The sequence below is a fragment of the Tursiops truncatus genome, chromosome 16, assembly GCF_011762595.2.
Source record: "Tursiops truncatus isolate mTurTru1 chromosome 16, mTurTru1.mat.Y, whole genome shotgun sequence".
In the NCBI taxonomy this organism is placed as follows: domain Eukaryota; kingdom Metazoa; phylum Chordata; class Mammalia; order Artiodactyla; family Delphinidae; genus Tursiops; species Tursiops truncatus.
In genome coordinates, this window is record NC_047049.1 from 80,798,191 (window position 1) to 80,824,947 (window position 26,757).

At 49.9% G+C, this 26,757-nt stretch overlaps 1 protein-coding gene across 1 annotated transcript in view; it reads right to left on the bottom strand.

The window, feature by feature from the left end:
* TRIM67 (tripartite motif containing 67) overlaps nt 1–26,476 on the bottom strand; it is a 49,258-nt gene extending 22,782 nt beyond the window's left edge. Inside the window, exon 1 of the mRNA XM_073793697.1 lies at nt 25,439–26,476. Coding sequence (XP_073649798.1) covers nt 25,439–26,476 — 1,038 coding nt within the window. The remainder of the gene's footprint in view (nt 1–25,438) is intronic.
* Between the last annotated feature and the right edge of the window lie 281 nt (nt 26,477–26,757).

Consider the following 26,757-nt stretch of genomic DNA (forward strand, 5'->3'; position numbering starts at 1 on the left):
CACTTCTGTCCTCCTATCTCCTTTGACTGTGGCCTTCCTGTCTCCCTCTTACAAGGGCCCCTGTGATGACCTTAAACCAGCTGAGCAATTAAGGATAAGCTCCTCCCCTCAATATCCTTAATCTAATTACACCTGCAAAGTCCATTTTGCCATGTAAGGTGCCATGGTCACAAATTCTGGAGGTTGGGACGTGCACATCCTTGGGGGCCTTTATGCAGCCTGCCATACCTGGCAACTGAATTGATCTCTTCTAGTCTCCTTTCCCATGTGACAGATGAACTGTTCAACGTCTGCTACTTCAGAGGCCTGTGTGCTGGATGGAGTCGTATTGGGCGTATGCAGTGCCGTACTCCCAGCTTGGGCCAGGTGCCAAGCACACGGAGGGACCAGAAGGCACGCCCCTCTGAAGGTCTGATCCCACCTGGGTCCTCAGCTCCTTACTGAGGATGCAGGACAGGTACCAGGATAGGACCCACCCAGAGAACTAACATCTACCCCACGAAGACCCTCCCCTAAGGCCAGAAGAGGGTGCTTCTCGTGCCACAGGGTAAAATGCAGGCTGCCTGGACCCGGCTGCCCCCTGGTGTTGTGGCCTCCCCTCTCTTGCCCCGGTACAGCTCTCTGACGCTCATGACCTGGGTCAGTAGCTACGGTGATGACGGCAGACAGCGTTCACTGAATGCCGACACCAAATAACGTGTCTAATTTTGTTGGTTTCTCACAACCCACCAGGGGGGTGCTAGCATTTTCCTCATTTTACAGAAGAGGGGACCGAGGCTCAAAGTCACACAGCTAGAAGCTGATGGATGGAGCTAAGGCTCCGACCAAGGTTTCTCCGAACCCAAAGCCATTGCTCCTAGCACTGGGCTGCCTTTCAGATACTCAAGCAAGACAGAGGAAGGAGAAACCCTGATTTCCAGCCAAACCGTCCGTAGGCGGGCTGATGGGGAGGGACAGTCCGTCCTCTCCTGGCGGCATCTTTACTCACATTCTTCCTGTTCAGGTGAGGCTGCCTGTCCGTCGAGTGACTTTCTCCATCTCCCCTCCATTAACGTTTCAAACGTGCAGCTGCCTAGGGAACCACAGCAACTTCCGAAGTGTCAAAGCAAGGCCCCCTTCAGCCTGGGTGACGTGGCGGCACAGCAGTGAGGCGTAGCGCCCCGCCCCTGCCCGCAAGCAGGAGGCGCTGTCAGGACTCCCACTCCAGCCCTGCGCAGAGGCAACCAGCTGGGGACCGCAGGACCCAGAGGGCGCGTCCTGATGCAGTTGAGGGGTGGGAGGGGTGGAAGGGGTTTATGTGGACAGTCACAGGACACAGCGCTCAAAAAGACGTTTCTCTTTATGAGTCTGACGCCAGTTTCAACGTGTGGGTTCTTTCCCCACACCAAGCGATTCTCCGGTGCCAGCCGGCTGTCCTACAATTCAACTCAGCTCGGACACTTTCTATCTGCAAAGAGCGTCAGATCCCGCAGGTTAAGGGCTCAGCCCGCAGGTCTGTCTCCCCTTCAGCCAATCGCAACTCCAGGTTGTCACCTGTGCTTCCCGCCGAGCGCCCAGAGATAGGACGTTCCCACACCTCCTCCTTGGGTTTGATTACTTTCCCAGAACTCAGAAACGCTTTACTTACTAGATCACCAGTTTATCATAAAAGGATGTAACTAGGAACGACCAGACAGAGGAGATGCAGGGGGCAAGGTCTGGGGAAGGGCACAGAGCTTCAATGCCCTCGCCCCACATCTCCGCGTGTTCCCAGCCCGGAAGCTCTCAGGACCCCATCCTTTCGGGGTTTTATGGAGGCTTCAGACACAGGCGTGATTAAGTCGTTCGTCATCGGTGATTGATGGAAGTGCCAGCCCATCTCTCCTCCCCAGAGGCTGGGAGGAGGGCCGAGTGGGGGATTGACAGCTACAGCCCCTACTCACACGGTCGTTCCCCTGGCAACCAGTCCATCCTTCTGTTACCTGAGGGTTTCCAACAATCACCTCATCATGAAAGATACTTTATCACCCTCATCACTTAGGAAATTCCTAGAGGTTTAGGAGCTCTGTGCCAGGAACCGAGATGAAGACCAAATATATATCTTATTATAAATCACAGTATGACACTATTACACCGGGAGGCTGTGTAATGCAAGAATGGAGAGGTCGGCGGAACACGTAAGCAGCTGCACTCTGGGGGAGAATAAAAGGAGGATTTGCTTTTATCTGCGGAGGGTACGGCCAGCGATTCACTCCGCTGTCCCTAAAGCTAGATTCCTTGGCCTTCAGCCTAACTGCCTTCCCGGGGCTCTGGGGGGAGCGATTAGGAGCCACTGGGCATAGAGCCTCTGCGCTAGGAGAGCTAGCCGCCCTGCTCCCGCGCTTCTGGGGCACACGGTCAAGGACAGCCGAATTTTCACCGAGTGTCTGGCGCGCTCACTCAGCACAGAGGAAGAGGCTGTGAAATGGGGCCAAGGCGCGTTTCCTCCCCCTTTTCCTCCTCCACTCACTAACAGGTGCTGGCTTTTCAAATTCGTGGGTGACGATGATCCCTAAAATGAGTTAAAAGTGTCCTAATCCTTTGACAGAACAGCAGTAATAAAAGAGCGATGTGGAGAGCTCGTCTAAGAAAATCAAACGTCAGGGGCTCCTGGACAAGCAGAGAAACTACCTTCGAAGCACCCTCCTGAGAGGCTTGGGCACTTGTGGCCACTGACTTTCTGCCCAGGCAGGTGGCCCCGCACCCTCCCATGGTAAGGCCCCCTCCCCGCCTCCTCTCAAATGCTCCCTCCTGCCAGGGGGTCCCAAGGACCCAGCCCCTGGGACACCAACAGCTAACACAGCGGTGACCTCCTGGCCTTGTCACTTGCCTGGGGAGCTTCGGAACTTTCCTCTCTTGGGTTTATCTTCTGTTTAAGACTCCTATGCCCGTTAAGATGAGCAGCCCAATTGGCCTTGCGGATTCGGCAGACATGGGCCTCGTGGGCGTGTGTAGGTACAGGCCTCTGGCAGCAGGAGAGAAGCAACACGGCCAGAGCGCCACCTCTCCATCACGCAGCCCTTCCCGACTCAAGGCTGCACCCTGGGCAGCCTCAAGGGGAGGTGTTATGGGTTGAATTATGGCCGCCTAAAAAGATGTGTCCGCGTCCCAACTCTTAGGACCTCAGAATGTGACCTTATTTGGAGACGGTGTCTTTACAGAGGTACGCAAGTTAAAATTTGGTCATTAGGGTGGGTCCTAATCCAATGTGGCTGGTGTCCTTATAAAAAGGGGAAATGTGGACACAGAGACAGATGTACACAGAGGGAAAACGCCACATGGAGATCGGAGTTATGCTACCACAAAGCAAGCAACTGCCAGAGGCTGGGAGAGAGGCCTGGAATAGATCCTTCCCTAGAGACTTCAGGGCCGTGTGACACCCTGATCTCAGACTTGGCCTCCAGAACTGTCCCTCATAAGATGGGTAGTATTTGCACGTAACCCACACACAGCCTTTCACATACTTTAAACCGTCTCTAGATTACTTAAAACACCTAATACCATGTAAATGTTATGAAAAGAGTTGCCAACATGTGGCTAACTCAAATTTTGCTTTTTGGAACTTTCTGGAATTTTTTTCCTCAACTAATTTTGATCCACAGATGGTTGAATCCTCAGATACAGCGGGGCGACTGTACCTTGATACACTCACATCACACACTAATACAAAAGGGTTTAAAGTGGGAGGTTCACAGCTGTCCTGCTTAAATCATAAACCAGGGTAGACCCCGATCTGTTCTGTCCTGCCTGGAAATGCACTCCTCCTTCAGTAAGAAATGGCGTCTTTGCTGGACTCTCTCTCCTCCTGGCCCTTGGGGCTCAAGGTCTCCTCTCCTGTGGCTCTTGCTGAGCAAGAGGGGAACCCTGCAGCCTGGCCGTCGAGACCTTCACCCAGTCACTGGCTGATTCGTCAACAGGCACCCGTCGGCCACCTACAGCTGAGGAGGCCCAGTGGTGTGCTGGTGGGGGGTCAGCACCTCCGCCCTCCCTGGGGCTTTTGAACCCAGACCCTGGCTTCCAGCAGATCCGCTCCCCTCGCTTCCCCCCCTGCATTGTGAGCCTTGTCCCAGCCGTCCCTTGCCCTCACAACGCCCACCTGGAGCCCTGGATCAGCCTGCCCAAGGCCAGGTGCACTTCTCCTTATCCATGAAGTCTTCCCGGACTCCATGAGTCTGTGGGGTCCTCCTCCCCTCTGCTCCCCCTTGGCCTCCTGCTTACCCCCAATTTTAGTCCTTGTCACCGTCTGTCTGGTATCTAGTTACTTGTCCCCTGGCCCTCAGTGGAGCGAGGCTCCTCCAGTGAGACGTGAATTCATCCGTGTGCCCAGCGCGGGGCCTGCACACAACAGGCGCTCGCTCGCATGGCTTGTGGATTGACTGAGTTTAGTGCTCTGTGCTCTGGGGCAGCAGAGAAGCAGGGGTGAGTCTTGGCTCCCCCGGGCGGGGCCCCGGTGTGCAGCGGGAGGTGTCTAGGTTGACTTCCGGGGGCTCCGACGGCTGTGGCGACCCCGCCTCACCGCCTGGCCCGTCCTGCCCATCCTGCTGGGCCCGGGGCCTCTTCCCGGGGCTTCTCCCTGGGGGGCCCGCCCTGGTGGGATCTCCTGAGCACCACTCCTTCCCCACTTGACTTGAGTAAAAATAGAGCTGGATACCTTCTGACTTTCCTCCCTCGGTCCCTCCAAAGTGGCGGGTGGGATGCAGGGTGGCCCAGGGGATGGAGGGCTCTTCCCTCCCAGAGGTTTGAGATCACAGAGTTGTGAACCCTGACAACGGGGGAAAAAGGCCAGGAGTGGATGAGGTGTGACTACAAGGTGGCTGGTTTGACATCCCCCGTTCCCACCGCCGAGCCAGCCACTCAGGCTTTGGCGGACGGGAGGTGGTGACGGGGGCAAAGCTCCCCAGAAGCTCGGCTCAGCCTCGCGCTAACCAGGCCGGAGAGCGGACTAAGCTCCTGGACCTGCCAGCCGCGTGCCCAGGAGCCTCGCCATGCGTGGACTGGACTATGGAGTCAAGGGCTGAACTCTAAGCCTGGTTCTATGTGACCAAGTTTCTGTGTGAGCCTTTGTGTCCTCACTGGAAATGGGGGCAGTGATGTGCACCCCAAGGGCTATTCCAAGGTTTAAGAGAGAGCCTGCGTGGAGAGCCCTGGGCTCAGGGGCTGACACTCTAGGGACGGGGGTTCTGAGCATAATGAGATCCCAGACAGGGCTTCTCCAGACCATCGCAGGCACCGCTGCTTCCCTGCTGTTGGCCGTCCATTAACCTTCCTAACGATACTTTTGTTTTGCCTTGAGAAATTGCCTCTTTCCCTCCAGGTACCATCTGGTAGGACTGGGATCATGGCCCCAGTCCCACTGTCGTCACCCAACAAGGGGCAGGCACATGCCCTGCTCTAGCTGGGAGTATGTCAGCTCCTTGGAACTCAAAACTGAGAAAGGGGCAAAGGAACGCAGAAATACAGGCACTTGTTCTACAGGTCCCTGACCAGACTCCCGGGAGGAGACCATTCTTGTAGCTCCTGCTTCTTAGGGCTCGAGAAGGCCTTTGGAACCTGAATGCCAGCTTTGGATCCCAGCTCACATCCTCTGTGCCCTTGGGTGAATTGTTTAGTCTCTTCCTGCAGGAGGTACCTTGTGGTGTTATCGTGGGATTGAGCCGCTCCCTGTGAGGTGCTGAGAACAGAGGCTAGCAAACACGCAGGGCTGTATGTGGTCCCTGTTGTAATTTTGAACATGGCTCTCAAAGCTCCCTCGGATTCTGGAAATGCTTAGAAACAAGCATGTTATTTTTCCAGTAAATTTTCTTCAATTCAAGTGAACCACAGTTGGTTTCTTTCGCTCTAACTGGCTAGGAGGCTAAACAAACACAAAGATATCTATGTTGTAATTAGTGATTCATGCTGCAGCTGCATAAGCTCAGTCCCTCTGGAGACGGTTGATGGCGAGAGGCCTCTCCTCCGCCCTGACCACAGCTCGGCTTCAGACTCCGATTCCCCAAAATGCTGACAGCTCAGAAGTTCTCGGTGAGCTCCTGCCCCAGGTGTGCAGGGGGAGCAGTTCAGCTCGTCAACAGGGACCTTTAAGCTGCCAGTATTGATCTTTCAGAGCCACCAACCAAACTTCTCTGGTTAGGACTTAACGCTGAGGTCAAGAATGAGGCAGGCCTGAAGGGAACTGGCTACCTCACTGCATGTACCCATGCGCACACGGTTGCATCCCATTCTGATAAGAGAGTCAGTTAGTGCCAAATGACCCTCAAGAGGGACTTCCCTGGTGGCACAGCGGTTAAGAATCCGCCTGCCAATGCAGGGGACACGGGTTCGAGCCCTGGTCCGGGAAGATCCCACATGTCGCAGAGCAACTAAGCCCGTGTGCCACAACTAATGAGCCCATGAGCCACAACTACTGAGCCTGTGCTCCTAGAGCCCGTCAATGAGAAGCCCGCGCGCAGCAGTGAAGACCCAACACAGCCAAAAATAAATAAATAAATAAATAAATAAATTTACAAATGACCCTCAAGAGCTCACACATGCAGGAACCAGATCCAGAATAATTGGAAATTCCATGTCCCCCCCAGAGCGTGGGCTTGTCAGTTCCTGTAGGAGTGAACAGGCAAGGGCAGCAGCCTGTACCACCTTCAAGACACAAGCCACCTCGGCACCACCTGCCAGTCTGCTCCATCCCTCGACACCCTTGCATCTCTGTTCACCTGCCTGATGTGGTCTCCCCCTTGCTTTGCCAGCACCCACAAGTCATCATTCAAAACTCAGCTCAGACGTCCCTCTCTCATGCTGCTTCCCCTCCATGCCACCCCCTGAAGGCCGGTGGAGATGCTCCTTTTCTGGGCCCCCATGCCACCCCACACCTCATTATACTGGACTGCCATCATGCATTTACCCTTTCTTCTGCTCAGCTGTGTGGTCTTACAGGATGGGTACCCTGGTCTGCTTCATCTCTGTATGAGCTATCGGTGTATAGTCAATAAGTATTTGCTGAACAGATGCATTAATTAGTTATTTTTTTATTGGACAATATGGCGGAGAAGTTATAAAATGAACCAAGGATCAGAAGCAAGTACCAGAGCTCCATTTCTGCTTTGCATCCGACATGCAATGTAACGTCAGACTGGTCATGGAACTTCACTTCTTACACTTTGGGGGTAACTCACTATCAAAAAGGATTATACAGCCCTCATTTGTCACTAACCACGTAGAGATATTAGGAGGAAAACAAGCTTGCGAGGTACACTACGTGTCTCATACTGTCATTTCAAACTTGCTCAGGAAGTGCTAGATTTATGTTTCTCTCAAAAGAGAACACATGGATTTTAAGCGAAATGAAACTATCCAGAAAAAGGTTCAGGGTAAAGACAAGAAGTTCAGAGAAGATCCAAGTAATCAAAAAGGCATCCTTTAGTCACCTCCAGACAGCATGCCCGATTCCAGGAGCTGTATGTGTGACAGGGAACGCCTGTCTCTCTATGGTCGAGGGATCACGGAAAAAAGCCCACATTAAAAAATAAAAATCAAGTATGAAAGAAGTCTAGGTATGGATTTGGTAGAGAACACTGCTAAATTTAAAAAAGTGTTTTGGGACTTCCCTGGTGGCGCAGTGGTTAAGAATCCGCCTGCCAACGCAGGGGACACGGGTTCGAGCCCTGGTCCGGGAAGATCCCACATGCCGCAGAGCAACTAAGCCCGTGAGCCACAACTACTGAGCCCGTGTGCCGCAACTACTGAAGCCCATGAGCTTATGGTGAGGGCTAGTCCTCCTGTCTGTCAGGCAGGGCTGCTCCAGGTGCGTTCTGAGACATTCCTCCCAAAAGTCTGCTCCATGGACCAAGAGACCCAGAGACCTTCAGCATCCTCTAAAGGAAGCTGGTGTCCTTCCCAACCAGTATTCTTTGGCTCCACAACACGGCCCACAAGCACCACACCCCATGCCCATCCCCTACCCAGTCCCCAGGAAGACACTCCTCTCCCTGCCTCCAGGTGGGCTACTTCCTTCAGCTCACAGCCCTGGCCTCCATCTTCCATCAGGGCTGGGACAATCTGCCTTAATCTCCATGAAGAGGCCAAAAATGCAAAAGCGATTTATTTGGTTCCTGGAAGTTGTATAAAGCAAGGCCAGCAGTGCTGGTCTGGTTGTAAAAAGAGAAGACACACTGGTCTTTTATTTCTTATAAATCGCTGTTCTCTAGGTGTTGCTTTCTCCTGGATATTTGCAAGGAGAAGACTGCTCCATGGGACCCACAGCTCCCTCTGCTTGTCTCTGTCTGCAGAAATCTCCCTACGTTGGCATCCCCAGAAGCCTTTGCAGACTCCTCTCCTGCTCTTGTGGCTCCGCAACAAGAGAAGCCACCACAATGAGAAGCCCACGCACCACAACAAAGAGTAGCCCCGGCTCGCTGCAACTAGCAAAAGCCCGTGTGCAGCAACAAAGACCCAAAGCAGCCAAAGATAAATAAATTAAAAAAACAAAAAACTGTGTCCTCATTCTTCTGCAACCAAAGGAAAAGATAGAAATATTTTGACCAATAACCAGGGCCTGGCTCAGGCAAGAGACACAAGAAAGTGAAATGGAAACAGTGTGGTTGTATTAGATAGCCTCAGCTTGGTAAGCTGCAGTAACAAACATCCCCCACCAACTCAGAAGCTTCCAACAATGAAGGTTTACTTCTTGCTCACACTGGATGCCCATTGCACGTCACATGCCCTCTTTGTTTCAGGATCCAAGCTAGAGGAGCATATCCCATATTTGAGACATCTTAGCCTCATAGCAGAGGAAAAGGAGCTATAGCAGAAACACACCTTGGCTGTTAAAGCTTCTCCTGGGAGGTAGCACACATCACTTCCTCTATCATTCATTTGCCCGAGCAAGTTACACGGCCCAGCCTTATATCAATGGAGAAAGAAGTACAGCTTTCCCACAAGGAGAGCAGAAAATATTTTGAACAAATAATTAAATCTAGCAAAACGGTCTCTGGAGTCAGGCAGACTTTGGCTTTCCTTTACTAGCCATGTGCTCTTGGGCAAGTTCTTCCTCTCTTATTAGAATCTACATGCTGGGGATTATACTACCTACTTAGCTGTGACAATTAAAATCAAATAACACATTAAAACACGTGACTTTTTTCTTCCTTCCCCTGGGTCACCCAACCCCTCCTTCTACCATTGCCTTCTCTCTCCGTCCTGCTGCCGACACCAGTGCGATAGGTTTGGCAGAAGAGCGTTTGCGAGAGGGGCAGGAGAGGAAGATGGCACCCGGGGAGACACAGAGCGGTTGAGAATTGCTTCTTATTTATTCATTTGGCTGCGCTGGTCTTTAGTTGCAGCACTTGGGATCTTCAGTTGCGGCATGCGAACTCTTAGTTGCGACTTGCGAACTCTTAGTTGCAGCATGTGGGATCTGGTTCCCTGACCAGGGATCGAACCCAGGCCCCCTGCATTGGGAGCGTGGAGTCCTAGCCACTGGACCACCAGGGAAGTCCCAAGAATTGCTCCTTAAAGACAAGATCCTGGCTTCATATTTCAGGGAAAGGTAAGAAATAAATCCCTAAAATGTTTTAATGTTTGTATAGGACTTTATCCTAAAGGGAATACTAGGATAAAAGCATCCAGAGATGTATGTACAAGAGCGGTCATCGCATTACTAAAAATAGTAAAACTTTGTACATGATCTTAAATGTTCAGGAATAATGATTAAATCAGTGATGTTTTATCCACATGAATGAATACCCAACATCCATTAAAATGGCAACGTGTTTCTATATCGATGTAGGACAATCTCCGTAACAGATTGTTCAACGGAAAGAAAAACATTATACCAAAAGCACATGTAAGAAGAGCTCATTTATTTAAAAATTATATACATATATATATATGGCATATATATGATCGCTATTAAGGTAATTATATAAATGTGTGTGTGTATCACACATGTAAGAATTGTAAGAGTATAGGTGATTTTTCACATGTTTCTTTGCATCTCCTCTGTATTGTCTGAATGTTTAAAAATAATGCATATTATTCTTTTATAATTAGACAAAACAATAAAGTTACTTTCATTAAAAAAATTCATATGTTACTAAGATCTCATTTGAAATTTCTACCCTGGGCAGCTAAGCAATTTTACAACTGAAAACAGTCACTTGCTCTTTCCCCAAATGCCCTCTGATTCAGGACATTTGAACTCCAGAACAATGTCTTGATGCAAAAATACCATTTCTTACTATAACCCTGGATGGCTAATATTTTCAACATAATTGACTGTGGTGATCTTCATAAGGGCTCAGGGAAAAGTCGCCAGGATGCCAAGGCTCCCTTTGAGAGCCCCCTCTCTCCTCCATCCCCTCTCCTGCTCTCCACCCAGAGTCTCCAGGGCCCTCGCTGTCCACCCAACACCACAGCCCCTCTCCCACCTCAAAACCTTCATTCTCCCCGACCCACGACCGGAATCTGAACTCCCACTCGCCTTAGAGTGCCTAGTCTCTGCTCGAAAACAATTCAAATTCAATCCAGCCAAGCATTTTCACAGGGTACGAGGAGACAGCCGGCTTCCTCTGCCTGGTTGGTAACTTGCGATTGTCTTTCACTGTCTTGATCCTTAGTGCCTCCGAATGTGACTTACAGGGTCACTGCAGGTGTAGTTAGCTAAGATGAGGTCATAGTGGGGTAGACTGGCCCCTCATCCAGTATGACTGATGTTTTTAGAAAAAGGGAAATTTGGACACAGACACACACACACACACACAGGGGCAAGACTGGAGTTATGTGGCCACAGGCCAAGGCACCCCCTGAAGCCAGGAGAGAGGCCTGGATCAAGGCTTCCCAGAGCCTTCAGAGGGAGCGTGGCCCTGTGACACCTTGATCTCTGACTTGCAGCCTCCAGAGCTGTGAGCCAATAAATTTTGGTTGTTTCAAGCCACCCAGGTTGTGATAATTTGTTACAGCAGCCCCAGGAAACTAGTACCCTATGCACAGTTTTTATTCCTATTCTAACACATGTTCTTTCATATATATTCACTAAATGGAATCATATTACACACAGTCTTTCTCTACACCATAAAGTGGGCTTTGGGTTGTTTAGAGAAGAGGGGACGCGGCCAAGCTGCTTATTCCTTCAGGAAAGAGGTCGGGGGTTACAATAAACTGAGTGCCCTGCAGCTGCCATGCGAACCTTTACTTCATCTCGCTTCGTCCTCATACCTTTCAAGTGTGGAAACTGAGGCTGAGAGACATTAAGAGACCTATCTCGAGACACAGCTCCGAACGGAACCCAGAGCTCTTGATTTCAATCCAGATCCTTCCCATGATATCAGTCAGTGGCGACCAGAAGGTTGGTCCGGGCAGTCCTAGGATAGATCTCTGTGGCACCTGTTCATGTGGTGTGGTGCAGAGGCCCACCAAGGGACACCTGCGTCATTAGGGTGACGGTTGCGTCTCAGCCCTCCCACAAGAGGGCTCTTGGGAACAACCTCAGACCCTGAAACAGTCACCTCTTCTTTCCCACCGTGCTTGGCCTTGACACTCACAGTAATCACGATGTGGGGCCGATTATGATTCTGGCTTTCTTTCACCGAGCACTTACTCTGTGGTGTGCGCTGCCACGAGCTCCTTTTATTTATTTATTTGGTTGCGCTGGGTCTTAGCTGTGGCAGGTGGGCTCCCTAGCTGCAGCTCGCGGGCTTCTTCGTCACGCAAACTCTTGGTGGCGGCATGCGTGTGGACTCTAGTTCCCTGACCAGGGATCGAATCCGGGCCCCCTGCCTTGGGAGCGCGGAGTCTTAACCACTGTGCCACCAGGGAAGTCCCCTGTCATGAGTTCTCAAAATGCACGATCTCACTCCCTGGCAAGCGGTAGAGTTTTAGGAGAGTCGTCTCTAAAACGAACGTTCTTATTCGACGCATCCTGCTACCTCGGGAGCACGAAAGAGTTCGGGAATGGCAGTCTAGTAAACTGAGACTCGATCTGTTCTCCGGACAAGATGTAACAGCTAACATCTGGGAAAAATCCCACCGATATTTCCAGCTGGCTTCTGACGTCCCACTAGATCAGCTGATTGTTTCCAAAACCGTTAGCTCATCTAATGGGGGAGGGGTGTGCTATGCTAATGAGCGTGAATGGCTCTCTTCAATAAGGGGCCCAGAAAAATGCGTAATTCCTCCTGCCCTCATTTTCCACACTGTTCCCTGGAGTGCCCCCTCCTGCATGAATCACTCTGTTCCATGAAGCTAAAAGGGACCCCACTGGAATAGTCATTTACGGTGCTGATATTAGAATACATTTTGGTGTTGTCACCATTCACTTATTAAATTGATGCTTCTCGTGGCTTACTGGGTGCCAGCTGCTCTGCTGGGTACTGGGAGTACAAAGGCTTCCCTGGTGGCGCAGTGGTTAAGAATCCGCCTGCCAATGCAGGGGACGTGGGTTGGAGCCCTGGTCCGGGAGGATCTCACATGCCGCGGAGCAAATAAGCCCGTGTGCTACAACTACTGAGCCTGCGCTCTAGAGCCCGTGAGCCACAACTACTGAGCCTGCATGCCACAACTACTGAAGCCCGCACGCCTAGAGCCCGTGCTCCGCAACAAGAGAAGCCACCGCAGTGAGAAGCCCACGCACCGCAATGAAGAGTAGCCCCCGCTCGCCACAACTAGAGAAAGCCTGCGTGCAGCAACGAAGACCCAACGCAGCCAAAAATAAATAAATAAAATACGTTTATAAAAAAAAAGAAACTGAAAGCAGGATCTCAAAGAGGTATTTGCAAGAAAAAAAAAAAAAGAGTCATTCAGATCATGTTCCAGTGGTAGCAAACCAGCCTGGGATAGGATGGTGGGCGCACAAATTCCCCAGACCAGAATCCTGACTTTGTACTTGTACAAAGGCCATACACGGGGCAAAGCCAGGTGATGTTTTTTATCACCCGTAACCCAAACTGCCTCTTCACTGGGATCAGGCCAACTCCAGTCACCGGCAACCATAATAGGATGGTTTTTGTGACGATCATGAGGACGTGTCTTAGAGCTTTCTATCCATGATCAAATTACACAAAAAGGACACGCTCCTTTCCTGTCTGGATACCTCCTTCCTTTCACCTCTCCAAATCCTCCCAGCACTTTGAAACCCAGCTCAGCTCCAGTCCCCTCCATACAGCCTTCCCTGCAGTCTGCCATCGATCTGACTCTGCTCTGCGCCCATTAACACTTAGGGTTTAGCCCCAGTTATCTGTGCTCTGCTACTGTTCTTTATTTCTTGTGAGGAAATGGAGAGACGGGCCCTCCTGACCCTCTGAAAGGCTCGAGCTAATGACCAGTGCAAGATCGCCGTCTTTATCAACCTTTTCCCAAGTTCCTTCCGCCGTTGCCTTACTCCTTCTTTTCCCATACAGTTCCCTCACTTCTTTTCTGGCCCCCTTCTCCTCTTAACTCAGCAAAGCAAATCGAGATGTTCAAAAGGGTTTTGCTGCCAGGTTTTACTGGCAAACAGGATAAATATAACAACCTGGGAAAAGAAAGCAAATTTACAAGAACCTTCAAAGGGATTATAGCCAGCCTACCCCAGTTCTTCCCTGAAATTTAAATGAAGCCAACGTTTAAATCTTCCTTAGACTCTCCAGCTAGCTGTCCCTTTACATGTGGCTTCTGGAATCCATTTCTCCCATCGTTCTCTCACCACTCTCTCCAGATCCCGAATGTTGTCTGTGAGTCTCAGATGCTAAAGGATGGGTATTTCAAGTTCCCTCACTTTTATCAGAAGTGGTGTCGTGGTTCTCAAGGTCCCTCTGCTTCGTGTGAATGTACGTTCATCCCTGGTGCTCGACCAGCAGATAAGAAGCTATTTGAAGTAGGAACTCGATTTTCAGTATCTTTTTTAACATCTCACACAGTGCTGTATATTGAAGTCTCTCCTTTCTTTCCCAACTAATAAAACTCCTACCCATCATTCACGACCCCAGCTCAGACACCATCTCCTGCTTAACCTCCCGCTCACTACCCCTTCCCCTTCCCCTTGCATATCTCCAGGCGGGATTAACTTCCTTCTCCCGTCTCGTCCCTCATCAGTTTATTCACGTGACAACTGTGGCACTTATTCCACTTTTTTATATTGTTTGTGCAAACATTAGGTTGGAGTAACGTCATCCCCTCTTCCAGGCGTCTGTGAGCTCCCTGCAGCCTGTTTCAAGTGCATCCACAGCCCTCGGCACAGCCTGTGGGTTACAGCAGGTGCCCAAGGCATGCTCGTCCAGTGGAACGTTTCAGTTGCATCATACAGAGTCATGAGATGCTGTTTGTCCTTCACGTGCCAGAGGAGACAAATGGACTCAGGAATGAAAGCCACCTTAGCTGTCCTCAGACTTCCTGTGGTCCACACCACGGACATTCCACCACCTTCCTCACCACCATCGCCATCACACCATCCAGAAAAACCCCGAGGTCTGGGTACCCCAACCGAAGCGAGGAGTTCGGAGAACCAGAGGAGCTTGGAGACGTTACCCATAATGTATACAAGCAGAAATCACTTGAGGAACTACCTGCGTTTTGACTTAATCTTCCTGTTGGAAGATAACTTTGCTCTCTTGGTTTTTACAAGTGTTGTCAGCGAGGCACTGATTGCTCTTTGTTCTGGCTACCTTTCCAAGGATGTCTGCAGAAACAGCTTTGGGAACTGGACTTGCTGTCTCCCTCTGGAGCGAAGAGCTCGGTGCTCACTGCATGTTACAGAAGATTCAGCCTCCCTGAGCTGAGGTTCCTCTCTTCTGTAATGCAACCTACTGTGTGTGGGGGTGTCATCTGGCTCTCTTCACATCACCCTGGGGGAACTGGGCTCCGGGAAATGGCACAAACATGCCAATTCTCTGACTGCTGCTGCTGCTGTGAGTGATAAGACTGTTTTCCAACTCCGACCCAGGAGTCTCACATCTGCCCACATCCATGAACTGCGGCAACAGCACGTGTTAGCTTGTACACAGGCAAAAATCTCAAAGCTCTCGTGGTTCCTGACACCCCTCAGCAGGGTCTTCTGGCCTTAACGTGCCCTGACTTCCCCTCTGAACATCTTCATACTCCCAACAAGCTAGAGGGGTGGAACCCTGCCTGGCTGTGTGGAGGACAAATATTCATCAGTGATAAGCTGCAAATCTGCGTACAGGAAGCCAGTTTGAGAGGTGATAATCACACCCTCAAAACGAACGGAGGTATGTGGTGATATTCACATGAAGGATGTGAACCCGGACACATGATCCTGCTGTCAACACCAGTCATTTTGGAGTTTCTTTATTACAAGGGACTAACAGGGAGAAGGGAACAGTCATGTGTCCCAGTGACTGGGCAAGTCCCTGTTTCTTGATCTGAACATTTCAAACAGTATTTAGCTTTTGTAACAGTGACTGGGCACTGCTCAGAAGCAGGGAACTATCTTTTTTTTTCCCTCTTTTTAAATATTTATTTATTTATTTTGGCTGCGCCGGGTCTTAGTTGCGGCACTCAGGATTTTCGTTGCAGCATGCGGACTCTTAGCTGCGGCATGCGTGTGGGATCTAGTTCCTCAACCAGGTATCAAACCCAGGCCCCCTGCATTGGGAGGGCAGAGTCTTACCCACTGGATCAACATGGAAGTCCCAGTAGGGGACTACTTTAATGAGGTTTTCCAGAAGTTTCTTGTTCCCTGTGGTTTTATTCAAGCAGGCGACTCATTTATTTATTAACCTAGTTAGTTCAGAAGGGATTTAAGGCAGCTTGCAAGGGTCTACAGAATTCAAGGTTGCATAACTTAAAAGAAAGAAAACCAAGGGTGGGAGCAGAAAATGGAGCCAGAAATGAGGCTCAAAGTTTATAACATAATTACATCCATTGTGTACACACAAAATATTTGGCTCTAAGCATTTTAGCGACCAAAGAGAAAAGTGGAACCTGACCATTTGCACAATCTAAAGTGCCTACTAGATTAAAAAAGGGAAACATTTGCACCGCAGAGCTGGCTTGAAGGAGAGATGTGACAGTCACCACAGGAAAGTACAAAGCCCTACCAGGACCCTTATCCCCGCCAGAAAAAAACCTTAAGCCACTCCTCCCCTCCCCCCCGAGCAAAGTGAAGATCCCACGTGGCTGGAGATACGGAAAAGAAAAAACCCAATCTTCCTGGAGAAGATGCAGGAAACAGGCCTGGGTCCAGACCATTCAAGGCTTCCTATTGCTGGGGAAGGGTCAGGACAACTGAGAAGATGGAAAGGGACTAATCTGTTGACTTGACACAGCCTAGGAAAGAATCAGTGAACTTAAAAGAGAGGTCCACAGAAATGAATGAAACTGTAACAGAGACAAAAAGAATGACTACGGGAAAAAGAAGAGAGCATCCAAGAACGGTGGAACAATATCAAACAACGTAACACACATGTAATTGGAATCCCAGAAGTATGAGAGACAGAGAGCAGAGCAAAAGAATCATCGAGAGAGATAATAGACAAAAAGTTTCCAAAAATAATAAAAGACATCAGACCACGAGTCCAAGAAGCTCAGAGAACCCCAGGCAGCATGTGAATGCATACACTTCTCTCCATTCCTGCTGCCTCCCTCCTAGTTCAAGCCCCCATATTTACAGCCCAAGTGACTCTCACAGCCTAGGAAGTGGTCTTCCTTCCCCTACTCTTGTCCCCCTACCACACATTTCCCAACTGCAGTCAGAAAGATCTTTTAAAAAATAGGGGACTTCCCTGGTTGCACAGTGCTTAAGACTCCACGCTTCCAATGCTGGGGGCCCAGGTTCCATCCCTGGTCAGGGAACTAGATTCCACGTGCGTGCTGCAACGAAGAGTTTGTGTGCCACAACTAAGGAGCCCACGTGCCACAACTAAGACCCAGTGCAACCAAATAAATACATTTAAAATACGTATATATTTAAAAAAATAAACATCACTCCCCAGGTTAAAGTCCTCTAGTCACCTCTCTTTGCATTTACCATAAAATCCCATCTGTTCCCCGTGGGCTGCCAGGCCCTGCGTCATCTGTACCCTCCCTGTGTCTCTGCTCCTGTACCTTATCCACCTTTTTCACTGTACTGCAAAGGCACGTTTCTGTCCTTCAGACGCAGTGGGGGTCCCCCAACTCCCGTTCTCGGTTCTTCGGCTCTTCCTGTCCCTGTGAAGCGACCTGCCTTCAGAAGTGTGCTGGGCTGGTTACTTCTCAGCCAATCGTCAAGTCTTGCTTTTCCAACCTTCCCCCTGAAGAAGTCTGCCCAACTGCTTTTCATCACATTATTGTACTTCCATCCTAGTACTTACTACTATCCGAAATTCTCCAATTTATTTACTTGTTTATGCGTGTGTTGATTTTCTCTCTCCTGTGACTAGATCTCTGTTCTTTGAGGGAAAAGAACATGCCCTTCCATGGCCTTGGTGCTTACAGTGGTGCCTGGTAGGATACCGGCACTGAAGACTTACGTGTTGACTGAATAAGGAATTAGGTCGATTGAAGAATAAGTACTCATTCGCGGCATAAGCTCAGGGAAACGACTTACAGGTCAAGAGGCATCATCAGTTTTTAAGTTATCCTCAGTGAGTGCCAGAGCTGACTTTTGGTCCTGTGGGTACACAGCTCAGCGGATAGGTAGCCAGACATTTGGTGACGCGTTATTTATGGAGTGATGTAAGCCACAACCCTCTGTTTTAAAGAGGACTGTCACTTATGATGACTCATGTTTTATTGGTTTCTTGGTTTTATGGATTACCACCCAGAATCAAACGACAAGGAAGAACTGGGAGATTGGATAAGTACAAACATTTGCCAAACTTTCCTAACACAACCCTGACCTGTGTTTTTTAAACTATGCACAGCCTGGACAGACTTTTCAGAGGACATGTGACCAAGGCCCAGACCCTCCTGTGGAGGGGTCCAGGTTCCCGTCTGTTACATCTGTCATTTAGACCCCTTCCAACTCCCTCACCTGTTTCTGTCCCTTGTGGATCCTTTGACTACCCTTCCCTGCAAACCACTTCTTCCCTCTGCAGCCACATGAAAAATGAAGAGACAGAGCTATCTGATCTTTGAGATTCCCTCCAGCACTCAAGTTCTTTTATCCTCTTTGCTCCGAACAGGATGAACTGTGTCCTCCTCAACCTTTCATCTCCCTTTTCTGCTGCCCGTATCCGTTGAATAAGGGAGGGGCTGTTGCCCTACTCTCTGTCCCCACTGTCTAGACTAGGTGTCCGCTAACCCTGTATTTTTTCCATACCTCATTACTCTTTAGGGAATGCTCTAGGCACCTGTTTTTGTTCAGATACACAGAGCATCCTGTTATTTTTATAGTTCATCAAAATGTACAAGGGAGGAATCGATCATGTTTTTCCAGAATCATTTCACAAATTGCTGTGCAACGGTGGCAAGCCCCTCGGCCTCACGTTCCTCATCTGCAAAAGGAGGATGTTGGGTTTATGGTCTCTGTTAGGAACCGGGCTACCCTAGGAAGGCGCAATGCCAGGCGGGGAGGGGTGAACTCATGAGAGCCCCGCAATACCTGCCTGCTTCTCTCCTGCTCCTTCAGGCCTCACGGCTCTGAGAGTTCCAACCTCCTCCACCCTCTGGCCAGGACCTTTAAAACTGCCTAAAGAGTGCACAGAGCGCCCGCTTTGCTCCTTTATAGAACGACGAAGACACAACCCAAAGGAAACCCAGAGATACGAACAGCAGTATATACGTTTCTGTTCAAACCCAGGGAAGCAGCAAAGAGCGTCTGCCCAGAATTCCCTTCTCATGAGTCACCTACGCTCTGGCCCAGGAGGGCTCAGACAGCACCACCACCCCTCACAGGCTCCCGCCCACCTCTCGGTCAGGTGGTCTTTGAGCACCATATTGCCTCCCAGCACCCAGAATCTGGTGAACCTGAAGATTCCCAGAGTAATTAAGACTGGTTCAAACCTCCGGGACCCCCTAGAGTCCACTTCCCACTGCTGGAGATGACTTGCACAGTTACAGTGTTGGGCCCAGCGCCCTGGAGCCCCCAAAGCATTCCCGTCAAGGTTTCTCAAACTTGAACGTCCATCTGAATCAACTAGGGATCTTGCTAAATTCAAACCATGAGTCGGTAGGGCTGTGGCGGGTCTCAAGAGTCCGCATCTGCAGCGAGCTCCCGGCACTGCTTCTGTTACTCTTCGGACCTCGCTTTGAGTCGCGAGGTCCTAGTCTAGAAGTCGGCACTTTTATTTTTATTTTTTTCCCCATAAAGAACCAGAGAGTAAATATTTTCGGCTTTGCAGGCTGCCGATCTCTGGTCACAAGTACTCAACTCTACCAAAAGCAACCGTTAGAGCCCAAAGCAGCCATGGGCCAAATGTAAACAAAGGAGGATGGCTGCATTCCAGTAAAACTTTATTTACAGAAGCAGGCGGTGTGCCAGCTTGCTGACCCCTCTAGGCAGTCTCAGAGATTGAGAGATCCCTCTCCTCTAGGACAGTCCGTTTCACTGACATCCACAAGTAAGGTCCCATCCACCAAGAATCTCGACCCAGATAAAGGACCTCCCACTGCAGGCTAAAAATAGAACAGCTTAGCCACGGAGTGACCACCAGAGCGTACACTAGGAAACACATCCTGCAGTAGTCACATGGGGTTGTCCTTTCACAATCTCTAAGGTCCTCCTCAATTCGGAACCCTGATACTCCATAAACAATCTTCAAAGAGAAGAGAAAAGCAATTCAAGTTATGGGTTCTTGCCTTCTGTCAAACCCACTTTTTGTTTTCCAGATGTGTGGAATGATGAGGAAAGCATGTACTTCAAAGCTTGTAACACAGGGGTTCTTTCTAATAGTTGTTCCTGAATTACTGAGCTCCTTGGAATTAAATCCAAGCACAAGGCAGGCTACAGCCCCAGTGGCTTTAAAGACAGTGGTGATGTTAACACAGGGTAGTTTCAGAAGACGCGGCAGCCACTACTTATTGGAGTCAGCGCACGTTTCCAGGGGTCTAAGCAGACTTGCCATTGGTTCTGTCAGTCTGCGGCAGATGGAACAGAAGCCAGCCTATGCACTTCATTTCCCAGAGCTTCAGAGTTGGTGAAGGATTCAACATCTCAAAAACTCCAGCCTTCCACTCAGATGGTGCATACTTCCATGCCGCATGCTCTGAGGGCCCCGATGGATTTGTTTAGCAACTCTCGGCTTGCAGCGATTAGCCACAGAGATAGAGACTTCAGACCTCCCAGAAGATTTCTGCCAAGCATTTCTCTCTACCTAACCCTCTTTTTCCCTGTTCAGACCCCACTCAAAAGTGCCTTAGGGCCTTCCCTGGTGGCGCAGTGATTACGAATCCGCCTGCCAATGCAGGGCACACGGGCTCGAGCCCTGGTCTGGGAAGATCCCACATGCCGAGGAGCAACTAAGCCCACACGCCACAACTACTGAGCCTGTGCTCTAGAGCCCGCGAGCCACCACTACTGAGCCCACATGCCACACCTACTGAAGCCTGTGCTCCTAGAGCCCGTGCTCCGCAACAAGAGAAGCCACCGCAATGAGAAGCCCGCACACCCCTGCTCGACGCAACTAGAGACAGCCTGTGCACAGCAATGAAGATCCAATGCAGCCAAAAATAAAAATAAAGAAATAAAAAATTTCTTTTTAAAGAGCCTTAGATGGGCCCCGAAGGCTTGGTCTTTTCAGGGGCCTTAAAATCCAAAAGGGGCTATTTAGGCACTAGTTATGCCTATTAAAGCAGTTTTTGAGGGAAGGCAGATCACTAACTGGTAGTTAAAAATATAAAAATCTAGATACTTGTGATCCCCTTTTAAAAAGTAGTTCTAACAATAATGTAATGAAAGTAGCCAACAGTTATTACTAGAAACAAGGCAATCCACCTTATTGTTTTCCCCAATGGTCACTGTTTACATGAATTTTTAATTTTTTATATAATTTTGCTGTTGGGAGAAAAAATAGGTATAAACGTTTTGCAAGGCAATTTGGCAACGTTCATCAGATGTCTGGAAGACAGTTCTCCTTTGATACAGCAACTCCATATTTAGAAACGTAACCTGAGGAGATTATTAAGAAGAAAGGCATAGATTTAACTTGAAAAATGTTCCTAACAGCAGAAGACTGAAAACACCTAGATGAGCCCAGCATCAGGGTGTGGATCAAGCAACATAATAAATCCTTACAACGGAAAAGTGATGTTCATTAACTGACAGGAAAGATATTTGTACGGTATGATTAGACGAAAAAAAAGAAAGACAGTTACAAAATAAATATACAATAGAATTCTAGAAGAAAAAACTCCAAATTGTTAGAAATGTTTTTTCTCTGCAAACTGGAATTTGGGGTTGGTATTTAATTTCTACATCACCACCTCTGTAATTCTAATTCTTAACAAAGCGCATCTATTCCCTGTGTTATGATGTACTACAAATGTTCGAATAAGTATACTTATGATCGTATACAGTTATGATTACACGTTCTGCTTTGGGCATTCACGTGTTATCTCTTTTAATGGAGGAAGTCTTTCCTCTGAGGCTTTAAAGGCTAAAAGCCTTTCTTTGTCTCTCTGATAAAATAAGGTAGGACCAGGCTTCTGAGAAGCCAAGTATCCTTTGGCAGGTCCTTGAGGCATGGGAGTAACCTGAAGTCCTGGCTTTCCTGTGATTTCTAGACCTCACTATCTCCTTTGCTCTTGTGAAGTGCTGACTCATTGGGAACAGCAATCCTGGGGTACAATGAGATTTTTGTTTTGATTCTATTCTATTGTCCATGGTTCTCAAAAGACTTCTGAGGAAGGGCTTATCCAGCGGTCCCTTCCTCAGTTCCAGAATCAACTTTTAAGCATTTTTAATTCAGAGTCCTGCACCCAGCAGGAATTACAGTGGTTGCCGACATTCTGTGACATGTCACACTAGGAAGAGGTACATCCCACAGTGACCCTCTCCTTCTGGACCCTTTCCTTCAGGAAAATTGGAATTCCACAATCAATAGGCAAAAAGACAAAAGCACTCATGGAAAGCTTCCCTTCCCTGTCCTATCTTTCACAACGTATAGTTTCTTCACATCAGAAGTTCTTTGAAATTATTAATCCTCTTCCAGGAGAATCATCTAAAAATGTGTTTGGCCAAGACCTAAAGTGTTTACACTGCTGTTTTTTCTTTTAACTTTTTATTTTATATTGGAGTATAGCTAATTAACAATGTGATAGTTTCAGGTGCACAGCAAAGGGACTCGGCCATACCTATACATGTATCCATTCTCCCCCGGACTCCCCTCCCATCCAGGCTGCCACATAACATTGAGCAGAGTTCCTTCTGCTGTACAGTAGGTCCTTGTTGATTATCCATTTTAAATATAGCAGTGTGTTTACACTTTTTTTGAAAAGTGATAATCAATCTTGTTTCAAAGTAGATTTCAGTGTCACTTACATGTCTCTCTCCCTAAGAATCACTAATTAGATGGCAAGCTCCAGTCGTGCTAGAGAGGAATTAAAGCTTTGTTTAAGGCTTCTCCAGTCAGGGATGTTAGGGAAATATTTCTGTCCTGATTCTCGTTCTGGTAGTGTACCAAGCTTTGTCATGGCTCCTGGGATTTTTAGACGACGACGATGACAAGAACGACAAAATCCAGAGACTTTTAAGTTTTACTAAAGAACTTAAACTGCCCTGGTGGGAGTGTGAAATTGAGTGCACTAGTTTATCTTTCAAAAGTAATCACCTTCACAGCTCACAGCGGTGGTCTAGACGCCTGCCCACAAAGCAAGACCAAACGGTCCATCAAGGCTCCCCCTGTTATCTTTTGATCTCCAGCCCCTAGTTGAGATGCTCATAAGAAGCATTGAATGATTGCCCTTTCTGTAGAAAAACAGCACCTGCTGAAAGAGAACAGCAGACCTTCTTCTCATTCTTGAAAACAGCTTTTCACAAAACTATCTCAGAGAATTCCTTCTGGATTTAAGAGAATGTCTTAGTTCCCTGAAGACGTGGCATTAAATTGAGACATTTAGATTCTGCTTAGCTGTGTTTCCCACAGATAACTGTCCCACTCTATTGAGCAAATATCACATATTCTTTCCATATTTCCTCAGATAGAAATGTTATAAAACTGCTGTGGACACCAAATCAAGGACGACCAATGTTTTCCCTGCCTGATCTTGGTTCTTGAAGCCATTTGGTCATTATCCAACTCGCTTTTCCAGGCAAGAGGCTTAATCTCTTTTAAGACTGCAAACTCATCTCAACGCGTTTTGGTTTCCACTCTTCACTAAGTCTAAAAGTTTGGCGGGCAACGCCCAGAATTAGTTCTAGCCTTCTAGGCTGCGACAATTTACCAGCTCCGAACATCTGAATGTGAACCTTGTCTTGGTAATTGATCACAGCCTCTTTGCAAAAGAGTTCTTTATTTGTAAAATGACTCTCTTCACTTGAAAGATGAAATAAGCAAGGCAGCTACAATTACCCTGAAGCAATATGCAACAAAATATCACATGAATAACTCACTCAGCAGACATTCTCATTTAGCTCCAAGCTATTTTAGGACTCAACATAAACACTACCAGCTCATGTGTTCACCAGGTTACCAAGTCACTGAGGTCAAAGAAGTACTCTTTGCTGCTGCCCTATAGCTTTCTGCAAGTTTGGTGGTATTAGCACTATAATAATGATAATGATAAATAATATATATCGGTTACTGTGAGCTGGGTACTGTGCTAGAGCCCAAATGTACAGCGTTATACTTACTCCCAACAACAATTATCTGAGTTAGATATTATTCAGTGGGCTTCAAACTGTGCCTAAGGCTTACAGCCAGTCAATTACAAATGCTGAGATTTGGATCCAGGTCTGTGTAACTTACAACAGGGTTTCTCTCAGAGGCACTGTTGATATTTTTCTGGGTTATTGTTTTGCGGGAGGTTTTCTGTGCCCTGTAGCCTGTTCAGCAGCCTCCTTGGCCTCTACCCCTAGATGCCAGTAGCAGCTCCTAAGTGGGATAACCAGAGATGTCTCCAGACATTGGCAATGTCCTGGAGGGGGAGTGAAACTGTTCCCAAATCAGAACTGCTGCTCTAGAATTAGGGATTTGACTCCAGATCGCCCTTTTCTGAACTACTATGCAAATTTCCCTTTCCGAGGTGGATTTCTGAAGTGTTCCTCATTTGTTCTTGCCTAATTTTTTTGTTTGAAAATGTTGAGTTACAGTAACAACTGGCATGTTGTAGCAGAAATTATACAGTAACTGTATGTAATAAATCTATAGTATGAATGGTTGGTCCCTTCTCCTCCCATCTATGCTCCCCTTTTTGTCCATTTCCAGTTGGATGATATGAGAGGACCATGGCAAGCTGCCTTACTTTCCCGTGTTTTTCCTCCTCAGTCAGAATACATACTTCCTGTTGGGCTATTTGGAGATCTCCTGCCTCTTTGTGGGGTAAGAGTTTACTGGAAAGAGGATACTGAATGATAAACGTCCAAATTTGCAGCTGGAGTCCTTGAACAAAGGACCCGGATCACTGACCTCGGCAGTGAGTCCAGTTGCACGGCCTGGCCTTTGAGTAGGAAATTAAGGTGAATGTTAGAAAAGCTGACCCCACTCTTGCCTTGGGGTCTGATCGAGGGCCTGCCCTGAGTTTGAAGGCTTCTCTGCTTCGGTGTCAGCTATGAGGATACACTGGCCACCACAAGTGTGTGCGAGTTGCCTGTAGCGGCTGTTCCTTCCCACTTGGGAGGTGGCACCTGCAGGCAAGTCCCCGGAAAGATGGCCCTCAGCAGCCTGCAGATGAGTGCGCCTGGCTGTCCTACTAAGTGCTTACTCCACCGCACTCCTGCCACCTGGAGTCCCAGGAAGAGAAGGTCTCTCAGTGGGTTCCCTCCTTAACAGGGCACACGCCCGAAGTCTCAAATAAGGCGCATGAAGAATTACATCTTCCCTGTAAGCTGAGAGGCATTCTGGGGTTAGAAAGTGCTGGAGACTAGCTGAGAGAGTAGAAAACTTTCTGCTCTAGAAGCTGATGGGAATTCTGCTCTAAGGGAGATAGTGTATCCCTTCACTGAGGGTTGGGATAGAATCCTTCCTGCCTTCAGAGAAGATTAACCAAGCACGGGTGGCATCAGACATTTTCCTGCAAGCAGGTGGTAACACCTGTACTTTAAAAAAGAAAGAAAGAAAAAAAGAAAAGAAAAAAAAATGAACTTTTTAGAGGGAGGAAGGGGGCCCTAGGTGTCATAAACCCAGAGGGGCCATCAAGGTAATTTATTCGTCAATTTGGGGAGTGAACGAGTCCTGCTTCTGCATTCTAGACGACTTTTGGGTGGAATCATAAAGCCTCAGGCGCGAGGGGACCTAGGGTGTCGTCCTTCCGTGCCCTTCCCATCTCCAACACTCAGCTCAGAGCACTTGCAGCTCATTTAACGAAGGGGAGCGCCCTTTTCTTGGCGTCCGCGCCCCGCGCCCTCCCCGCGGGCGCTCACCTTGTGCTGTTTCCACACGGCCCCCAGCGGCTTCACCTCGTGCTTGCCGTGCCGGCCCTGCTCCAGGCACAGACTGCACACCGGGGCGCGGCAGCTCACGCAGTACCTGCTGTAGTTCTCCATTTCGTGGTCAGGGCACGTGGGGTACTTGCGGGCCGCGCCGCCCCCCGCCGCTCCGGCGCCGGTGGCACCCGGGCTCTTGCAGCTTCCGCCTGCGCTGGGGGCGCCCTGGGCGGCGCCTGGAGACGCAGAGGCGGCCTCGGCGGGCGCGCGCGGCGGCGGCGGCGGCGGCGACACCAGGCGGTGCTTGGCGAAGGGTCCCCGGGATGGATGGCACTTGAGCTGGCAGGCAGCGCAGTAGAGCACGTCGCACTGCTCGCAGAGCGTGGCGGCCGGCTCGGGCGGGGTGCGGTCGCACAACTGGCACACGGCCACGGCAGCGGCTGCGGACGCCCCGTGCGCGGCCCCGCGGCCCTGCTGATGGCGCTGCACGATGGCCTCTAGCAGTCGGTTGCGCCGGAAGCCGCGCAGGCCGCGGTGGTCCAGGGAGGCGCTGCGGTGGCACTGCGGGCACGTGATGGAGCTCGAGGAGGCCGAGGGCAGCGAGCAGCAGGCGGCGCCCCGGGCGGCGGCGGCCGAGGAGCCGGGCGGCGCAGGCACCGTGGGCAGCACGCGAACCCCGTTGGGGGACTTGAGGCTCGGGGTGTAAGAGCCGTAACCGCTGTCTGTCTCACTGTACAAGCTCAGCTTGTCCGCGTGGTCGCCGCCGGCCGCGCTCCCGCCGCCGCCGCCGCCGCCGCCGCAGGCCGGGCCAGCCGGCGTCTCGTGGTCCGGAGGGGGCGCGGCGGCGGCGGCGGCGCCTGCGGGCAGCCCTGAGCCCCGGGAGTGCAGGAGCGGCGGGGGCAGGTGCTGCTCGCCGTCCGGGGTCTGCACCGCGATGGTTCGGGCGCAAGGCAGGCAGACGTTGTGGGAACATGGCAAGATGATGGGCTCCCGAAACAGCGAGCCGCACACGGGGCACTTCAGCTCCTCCTCCATCGCTGCGCCGGCGGAGAGAGCGGCTCGGCGCGGAGGGTGGAACGGCCCAAGCCCCGGAGACGGGCAGAGGCGAGCAAGCGTGGCTAGCACCAGTGAGGGGGAGGCGGGCGCGTCACACGGGCATGACTGCTTTGCAAGCCGGGGGCACGCCCCTCTCTCAGTCCTGTGGCCACCGCCCACGGATGACTGGGGGCAAGAGGAAGGAGAGCGGGTCCTCACCTGCTGCCCGCGAGGCTCCTGCACCAGCGGCTGCAACCTGCGGCCAGAGTCCGGAGCTCGTC